Genomic DNA, 9,848 nt, shown 5'->3' with positions numbered 1-9,848 from the left:
TGTGGCCTCATATGTATCAACAACACCCTTCTCTACTAACAATTTCCATTCCTGTTAACTATTTTAACATAATCACACTGTCACTGTTAGAAAGGTTCCAAGCCTAACTTAAGTTCACCTTTATTATTGCCTTTATTTACCGGTGACCACCTTAATCATTACCACCTTAAGAACGGTGAGTGCTGTTTACCTGCGCCACCTTAAGACGCAATGCATTATTGTTCTCTCTCTCTCTTCATTCCAGTAGCGGTGAATGACAGTCATACACATTCGCTCGTCTACAAAGTTAGTTATTGTGAAGCACTGACGTGCCCATGTGCGTCCCTGACGATTGTAAGTGTTATTTGGTTCATATTGTCATGCTTACTAGAGTTCCTGCCTGTTTGTGTGTCTATTTAGCTCTGACGCTGGTGTGTTTGACAGTGATTGATTGCTTCTTCCCGTTCATGTCAGCGTTTACTTTGCGTGCCTTAAGCACACCTACAGTATATGTCCCTTTATTTCTATATAGAGGGTATGCGCATGCATAAAGTGAATGGCAAATCGAGTGGCATATCGAGTGGCAAAATCAGTGGCAATGTGAGTTTATTGTTGTTTCAATGTAGTTTAATGCAATCAGACAGGCCTTCTGTTTGGATGTATGGGCTGTCAAGGCCAGAAAGTAGTTTTTTGCCACTCAGTAAGCGTTCCGGCATAACTTCCGGGTATGATGATGATGATGTCACATGCATTCCCTCTATTGTCATGTCACGTGTAGCAGTATATTTGGGACTGGTGTGCACATACATATATGTCTACACTACAGGTGAAGCACGTGTTTAGCACCTTATTCAGCACGTCAGGTCTGTGGTCAGTTTGGACGTGTATTTCATGGGCGCCGCCATTACGTGCCGTCCTACAGTTGCGGTCCGCCCTTTGATGTTCAATTAAGGCTATTAAGCCACTTTAGAGCAGCTTCAGGCTGCAGTGATTATATAAGAGTTATTGGTTTACATCTGATTATTGAACATCTTGTATGGAAAGGTTTATTGATTACTATTGTCTATGGTGAAGGTATAATGGACTCATTGTAGATCAGTGATATGCCTAACTTTATATATAGTATGATAACATGTGTACCTCAGTGTATAGTAAATGCCTACTGTATTGCATATAATATATTATTGCAGTAATGTGATATATGGTGATATTTATGTATGGTATTTATACTAATACTGGTTATTGTTTATTCTCTGTATTTATTGCAGAACCACACATACACCCATTGAATGTCATTATCGCACTCAGTGCTGTACCACCAGTTATCAGCAAACCCATGCCTGTACCATACCTACCTGTGCCTAAAGACTCAGTAAAGCCATATATACCATCTTCACTCTCCTGTCTCTGTGTCCTGACCGACGCCCCGGGGGCGAATAGAGCTAAACCCACATTGAACTAGTCCCCTATACAGTCCTTCTCATATCCTCCACTACAGTCACATTGTTACCTAGCCGCAAATTGCAACACTAGATTTTTTTTATACTCGGATGAATCTAGGGTTGCAATACCACCCATAGGGATTCAATGCATGAAAACAGTTTTTTGCTAACTGATTGTATTAAACGACTTCAAACTCACCAATATTGTGGCTCTATGGAAAGCTTGGAATTTACTCTTGCTAACTGCAAAGTGTTTGTTTCTGAAAAATCCACCGAAGAATTGTTATGATTTATTTTCTGTTAATAAAATCCGAGCAGCCATGTTTTTTTTCTAAGTCTTGAACTTAGGAAGCGCTCGTCTTCTATAACACCACGTCCCGCTGCCTCCTGCATTAGGCTATGTGACAGAACCAGCTGGTACACAGGACTGCTGAGTGACTTCCCACGAGCGCTTCCAAACTCCAGCACTTAGAAAAAATAATCACCCGAACTGAATTTCTTGACAGAAAATAAAATCATAACAATTCCACGGTGGAATTTTCTGAAACAAACACTTTGCAGTTAGCAAGAGTAAATTCCAAGCTTTCCATAGAGCCACAATATTGGTGAGTTTGAAGTCGTTTAATACAATCAGTTAGCAAAAAACTGTTTTCATGCATTGAATCCCTATGGGTGGTATTGCAACCCTAGATTCATCCGAGTATAAAAAAATCTAGTGTTGCAATTTGCGGCTAATTGTTACCCCCAAAGCCAAATGAACATGAAGCTACAGTATGGTGCGAAAGATATTAACACAGTGTGACCTATTGATTGATTACAAAGGATTTTTTATACTAAAGTGATTAAACACCAATGAATAGGTTTGCTTACATAATTATGATTACATGCTTATATAACCCCTGAATATCCCCCCTGATGTGCGATTCCAAATACAGCCTCCAGAGAGGGTCACAAACTATGACGGCAGCACGCACGCACGCACAGACAGACAGATAGACAGACAGACAGACGCAAGCACGCTCGCACAGACGCACACACAATATACAAGATACTGTACATGCTCTGAGTAATTTTCTGTCAATAAACTCTGTGCACTGCAGCCATTGCGTTTTCAACCACTTCAAATTGGATGCAGATAGAATGGAAGTTGCTGGCAGTAATAAGATGTTTTTCAAACTGTGGTTAGAAACCCATATGGGTCACAGCAGGGGGCGAGGTATAACCCGATAAACTTTTTAATTTAATTAAGTACACTTTATTATTTTTGGAATTTTATTATTGGTATTATTATACTATACTTTGAATGTGGGGTTACAGTAGCTGAATGTAAATTGTTATTGCAAGCTATTAAATCTCGATATGCCTGTTGCAATCAATCATTATTGGAAGACTGAAAAGGGAAATACTGTGTTGATGACTAACATTTCCCTATTTAATTTGATTTGATTTTAGTTATTTTGAAAATGTTCACATCCTGGCATGCCTAAGCTATAGTGAGTCCAGGTTGAAAGTACCGTATTTTCCGGACTATAAGGCGCACTTAAAAGCCTTTAATTTTCTCAAAAAACTACAGTGCGCCTTATAGTCCAGTGCGCCTTATATATGGATCATTCATTGACATTGACATTCCCTTTAGTACAGCTCCATCTGTTGGATGCATAAGCGTCTATTATGTGCGCCTTATAGTCAGGTGCGCCTTATATATGAAAACAGTTTGAAAATAGACCATTCATTGACAGTGCGCCTTATAGTCAGGTGCGCCTTATAGTCCAGAAAATACTGTAGTTAAGTATTACTTTCTGTATCGGGGGAAATTGTCCATATTCATAAACAATGTTCCTTCTTTTTCAGATCACCATGGACACTATTAAGAGGATGATCTACATATGGATTAAACTAAGTGATGACGTTCTTGACCTGAAGACAATGCTATGGTGCAGCCCTCCTGCCACCAACGAACCTCCTGTTCAGGTTGTTAATAGTGTCAACTTGGCTCCTAACCCAGGCCTTGGTACAGGTATAGCAACCTACTAAGTTTACTACCATTCTAACCTTGAGAGCAACTTGTTACCAAGTAATATATATTGTTGGAACTAACGTAATACAGTATGTTATCACAAATGTGTGTGTGTGTGTGTGTGTGTGTGTGTGTGTGTGTGTGTGTGTGTGTGTGTGTGTGCAAAATCTGGGTCTCTAACACCTGTAGATGTACTCCACACATCCACAATCCACAACACAATCCACACAAACGTCAAATCAAAATGCACTTTAATGTATTACAAAGTCTGGTCGAAACATTGACATTTTCAAACGTTTAATACATTACAGTTCTTAGATTTAAAGGACAACTTTGTTTTTTTACAACAAGGGTTCATATTTTAGATTGAGAAAAGAAGTAGAGAAAAGTGAGTGTTAAAATGTTTTCATTTGCTTCATTCTAGTGTTTTATCGCGTTTACCGTGCTAAAATGTGGGGCATGCGTACGCATGTGGGCATGCGTACAAGTGGCTAAATATGTCTTTTTAGACACAATAAGCCAGCAGTTTCTTTATTGCTATTTACAGTAACACTTCTAGCCCCCATACGTCACATCCAACCAGGAAAGGTTGCATTGTATCTTGGGAATGGGCTTATTCTGTGTAAAATGACATATTTAGCGACGTGTACGCATGCCCCCAACCACTGAAATAAGAATCTCTAAAACAATTGAAAGAAGTAAATGAAATAATTGTAACACTCATCTTTTATATTCTTTAATTACAATCTAAAATATGAACCCTTGTTGTAAAAAACTAAAGTTGTCCTTTAAGTCCTCTCCTCCAGTCTTGGAGTCCTTGGATCTTTTCATCTTGTTTCCATTTTTTCCCAGTCATTGTTAATTTGTTCCCATTGATCCTGTATCTCTATTGAGAACCATGTTGCACACTAACCCTGAGTGTGTTGTCTTTTCTTTCAATCTAAGGATTAGATGCACCAACCCCAACAACTGGAACAGCACTGATGGTAAACTAATATAAGTCTATAGCCTCAAAGTTCATGTGTGTGTTTGTTTGCCACTACCTTGCATTCATTGGGACTGGGATGCAATAGTGTTCTGAGGAGCATTTCTTTATGAACATACAGCATACTTGTGTAGCAGTGGAAACACCAATAGCTGTAGTCATACAATGTGGCAGAAATACCAGCGCTGCTTGCCTTGTTCTAAACTGAATGATGTTTCTACTTGGACATTTTGTATAGGAACCCTACAAAATGACCAGTGATCCTCGTGGCTACTGTCTTATCCTTGAAAATGAAACATTCAAAGATCCAACTAAGAAGCGGAAGGGTACAGAACGCGATTCTGGTGAGTATCATTCAAATAAAGAATAAAAACAATTCAGTTGTGTGATATTAACAATCACATCAGTAATGTTAAGAGCCTACATACAGCAAAGTCCTAAAACCTAAATGTTCTCTCTCGTCCTCACAGAGAGGTTGGTCCGTGACTTCCACTGGCTTGGTTTCATAGTGATCCTGTGTAAGGATAAGACCAAGCGCCAGATGAAGCAAGTGCTGAAATTCTTTGCCGGACGCTTGCCAGATCTGCCAAACGATCTCAAGCAGTGGTCTGGCACGGGATTCAGCGACTTAGGCCAACTACACGTCGCACACGGTGATGGCTTTGTGTGCTGCATTCTGAGTCATGGAGACAGAAAGGGCGTGGAGGGAGTGGACGGAAAGATGCTAAAATACAGTTGGATGAAGTATAAATTCAGCAACAACAACTGCCCCGCTCTCCTGGGAAAACCCAAAATGTTCATTGTTCAAGCCTGTCGTGGTCATGGCATAAATGTCCAGGGAGGAGTTGTCTACAAATATACTGATGGTTCTCTTCCAGAAATAACCGATTTCCTGTTTGCTTATGCCACCATCGACCTGCACTCAGCATTTAGGAATGATGAAGGATCCTGGTTCATCCAGACTCTCTGTGAAAAACTCGAATATGGATGCCCAAGGTACAGCCCTATTAATTCACTAAATACTTTCATTTCATTGTAACCTGAAAGTCATACAAAACGCTGTCTTCCTCGACAACCTTTTAGACTTTGAATTCACTGAAATTATTATCAGGGCTGGGATAAAAAGAAATAATAATAATAATAAATTTAAAAAATAAACATATTTTAATCATGCTTTATTTTTGTACTCACTGGACGAGTTTCAGGTGTACCGGTGTACCAACCAACAGTCAACAAACCCAGTACAATGGGAGAAGAAGCAGATCAGACTGCTTTGCTTAGCCCATTGGATGGGAAATTTAGATAAAAAAAAGTTCAATCATTGATTCACTCGTATACCAAAATGCACTATAATTGAAAGATAGTTTCTTTCCTTTAATTTGCAATTAAACGTGATTATTATTTTTTATTACAATGCCTCTAATTCATTAGATTATCTTTTAACTGAGTTCCAGCCCTAATTATTATATAGGCCTACATCTATATAAAAAAGGAGTAATGTTATTATAATTAAATGTGAACGGCAGATCGCATCTCCTGATGATGTTGTCTTCTGATATGAATTATGGGAATTTTAGTTTTTTCATCAGTCCCAGGTGCCGCAGACCACAGGCTAGGTTTTACAATAGGTAAACAAGTATGACTTGTTTACAAGTAAACAGCACTCAACCGATGCATTTCAAATAACTAGTTAACAAGTCAATGGTAGCCTACTGAATGTGTAAATAAAATGACAACTCAATGTCTCATTGACAAGACAATGTCTCTTTGATTCTCATTCATTCGCCGCCATATTTTGTCTTTTGCTACCAGTGGAGCTGACATGAATACCATCCTCACCGGTGTCAACAATGCCCTGTGCGACAAGGAGACCACGTTCGATTTCAAACAGTCTAGCGTTTTTGAGAACAACCTGAGAAAGCTGCTCATCCTCCGGCCGTTGAGAACCTGAGAAAGGTCATCCTCCACCCAGAGTAGACACCACGACCTAACCGGCAGTGGTTTCTGAGACACATGACCGACTACCTATCATCACTGAAACCTTATGTATGTCCAAAACCTTTACTTCTCAGATTTTTTACATTTATTTTCAAGATAGTCAGTTGGCCATGTCAGAACATTATCTTTAATTATGACACCATCAAAATATAAAAATGTCAATTGCCCATAAATATAACTTCTTCTTTTTTTCTCTTTCTTTTGAAATGTTTTCTTTCATATCAGGACATTGTAATGATCATTAGCAATAACCTAACTATCTCCCAGACTCCCTCCCCAGTCAGAGTTTAGAGTTTGAATTAATGAAGAATTATGCTCAGGATGTAATTTGCACACAGACGTGAGGGGACGTAATTTAATTGTCTACATTTTATTTTTTAAATGTCAACCTCAATGTCATCATCCTCTCTCACACTTATGTCAATGTGCCAGTCATCACCCTCCCCTGTGCCAATGTTGGCACCCGTGCGTAAGGTTGCCTGCTCTGTCGCCTGCTATATCTGTGGGATGCGCCTTAACCACTTGTAGTACTTTTTTACTCCAATACAATTATTTAAAAACTAGTCACTTTGTAGATTTTGATTATTACAAAACACCTAACACCAACAACTAATGGTGTGTGTGTATAGGTTTACACCTTTTTAAGCATTTTTTAAAAGAAAACTTGTGAAATGGGCCATTTTTAATGATTCCTTTTAAGTTAGTATATTGTAATGCCAATACTTTGTTACTTTTGTATTTTTTATATAAAGGGCTTTTACTTATAACAGAGTATTTTTTTATCTTGTGGTATTACTACTTTTTCTTGAGTAGGTCCACAACCCATTTCTCTGTTCCTGCAGTTTCCATATTAAAGGATAATTCCAGCATAGAAGGTCTTACCTTTAGAAGTTGTTATTCTCTCCCCAAAAATGTTATCTCCCCAACAAAGTGATCCAGGTGTTGTTTTGTTTTTTTCCATAACAGGCAATCTTGTCCATTCACCCTACCTGACCACGGCTCCAAACAGGTGTGATTGGTTGTATTCTTAATGCACTTATTTCTCTCGCTTGGTACATGTCTGCCATAGATTCTAATGGCATCCCATTCACACACTAATATTACCAGGGGGCAGTCATTGTTATTGTTAAAAAGCAGATCTTTGAACTCACTCAATTGAAATCTTGTCTTGCAAGATGTCTAAATCTGATTGGAGTCAGCATGCACCCACATCTGCGCAGCTTCTCTAAACAAATAATGTCAATAATGGCGGCACCCAGTGTGAAACGAGAATGTGGATCTTTCAGAGTCATTATGTATGGCAGGCATGTAGGCTACCGAAGAAAATTGATTTTGGAGCGAGAGAGATAAGCAGATTAACAATAGGCCTATAACCAATCGTTCCGGTTTGGAGCCTGGTCGGGTAGGGCGAAATGCTGTGAAAAGACAAGATTGCCAGTAAAAAGAAAACATCTGGACTACTTTTTGGGGGAGAGAAGAACACAGAGGTAAAATAACCTTTAGGCCAGAATTCTCCTTTAATCGCCAGGAAAGGGGGGGGGGGTGGTGTTTGCTTAAGTGGGTTTATGCTGTCTTTAAAAAGTACTGCAAGTTATATTTTTTGTTTAAAACAAACCTATTTTGTTCTATAATATGATTGGTATCCTGTTGAGAACCCGTATAACTATGTCCATGCCCAAGGTCAGAGGAATGGCCACTCGCAAGATGGAAGATTTATGACAAATGGAAATTATGTTTCCGATTTACGGCTATACCTGTGATAAAATAGATAGTGATGTGTGTTGCTTTAAAGTAGACATGTGAGGAAACCTATGATTGATGTTCACTGTTGGAACTTAGGGTTATATAGCCTATGCAGCTTCACACTGTTAAGTTGGACAAACCAACTTTGTGCAGAACAGGCAAGAACATGGTACGTGCGATGTGGGGCCTCATACTTCCTGTAACTTCTGACTGGCAAGGATTCTACTTTTGCTGTGTGTTCTCTCTCTCTCCTATTCTTTTGTATCATCTCTCTTAAAAAAACAATAAAAGCCCTTTTTACTTGGGAACCAAAAACTGTGTTGCGCCTCTGCTCCATCCTCGGTCAAAGGTCATCTGCCCATTACCAACTCTTTGTATAGGATTATTCCTGAGTTTGGGTGAGTCCAGATATGTGTTCTAGATTTCATAGCCAAACGATATAATAGTCTGTTGTCCAAATGGTCCCTCTCTCTCACTTGTCCATCCATTGGGAGCTCAGAACTGGTCACGAGCACGGAGGGCATTACAGTATAAACCAGGGGTGTCCAAACGTTCGCATATTTTCACATATACATCGCAATTACAATATTTTAGCTATCATTATCATTATTTATCTTTTGTCAGGTGTGTGCTCTGAATTAAATACAAATAACTCACATTACCAAATGCAACCAGACGTGTAAGGTAAAACAAAATAGCAGGGAACAAGGAATACTGACAAATTATACAATAACATTGTTTATGCTATAAACATTGACGGTGCTGCAGGGCCGTTTGTAGTACCATTTAGGGAGGAAGCTGCGGGCTGTGTAAGATTTGTCATCGGGCTGCTCTTTGCACAGCCCTGGTTTGTGCCCGATAATGTGTAGGTTTGGTACTGCAAGAGGAAGTCTTCTTTAGTAGAAGAAACCAAGACACACATTTCCTACCAAATGTCTCTCTGACAACAACAACGCTGTCGTGCAAGTGCACTGAGACTCAAATATAAATACTCTGCAGACTGAAACAAATCTGCTTTTTTTAATCAGGTCTTAATGGGTTGAATCTAATCTGCTTGTATTATCGAATATGTTATTAACAGTTTGCAAAAAGAAAAGGCGCGGTGGCACATATTTATACAAAATAATGCTAAAAGGATAACCCAACAAGCCCAGGGCTTACTTTGTTCTATAAAGTGATTGTGTGATGTGATTGGTATCCCAACCTGAGAATGCATTTGAGAATGAGAATGCATTTGCTGTTTATTAAAGAGCTGGAGAGACAGGACGGGGAGACTGCTGTTGCCGTGGTTCCCAAACATTTTAGCTTGAGACCCAAAGAGTTTTTAATTCAATTGTGGTATACTCAAAATGACATTGTATGAGTGCTCCAGCTTGTGTCAATGTGTTTTTTCTGAACAATGATGAGATCCTGATGCTGTTTTTAAGCTGTATTTAAAGTCTGACTTATGAAGAATAATAAATCATTTGTATGAAGAAGAAAAAAGTGGTTAATTCTTTGTTTTTTAAAAGATTTAAATGTATGCCACTATATGACTATGGAACAGTTGGTATGCTAATATTTTAAACAGGGATTCTAATGTTGTGCAACAGTAATGGGCCTACTTTAAACAAATAAAAGTCCATGATTATAATTATTCGTAATTATGGAGTCTCATTCTCTCATACGTGAATGTCGTGAATGC

General features: G+C 38.8%; 1 protein-coding gene across 1 annotated transcript; it reads left to right on the top strand.

The window, feature by feature from the left end:
- Positions 1-244: 244 nt before the first annotated feature.
- LOC308299329 (caspase-8-like) lies at positions 245-9,602 on the top strand. The gene is made up of 6 exons (XM_080743089.1): positions 245-333; positions 3,273-3,438; positions 4,384-4,424; positions 4,662-4,767; positions 4,894-5,419; positions 6,236-9,602. Exons 2-6 carry the CDS (start codon positions 3,279-3,281, stop codon positions 6,372-6,374), a joined length of 972 nt encoding a protein of 323 aa, XP_080599215.1. The 5' UTR covers positions 245-333; positions 3,273-3,278; the 3' UTR covers positions 6,375-9,602.
- Positions 9,603-9,848: the final 246 nt, after the last annotated feature.

This window comes from Nannobrachium achirus, assembly GCF_963921795.1.
Source record: "Nannobrachium achirus genome assembly, chromosome: 15".
Classification (NCBI taxonomy): Eukaryota; Metazoa; Chordata; class Actinopteri; order Myctophiformes; family Myctophidae; genus Nannobrachium; species Nannobrachium achirus.
The sequence above is the reverse complement of the archived record's forward strand: the minus strand, read 5'-3'. Positions and strand labels throughout refer to the sequence as shown.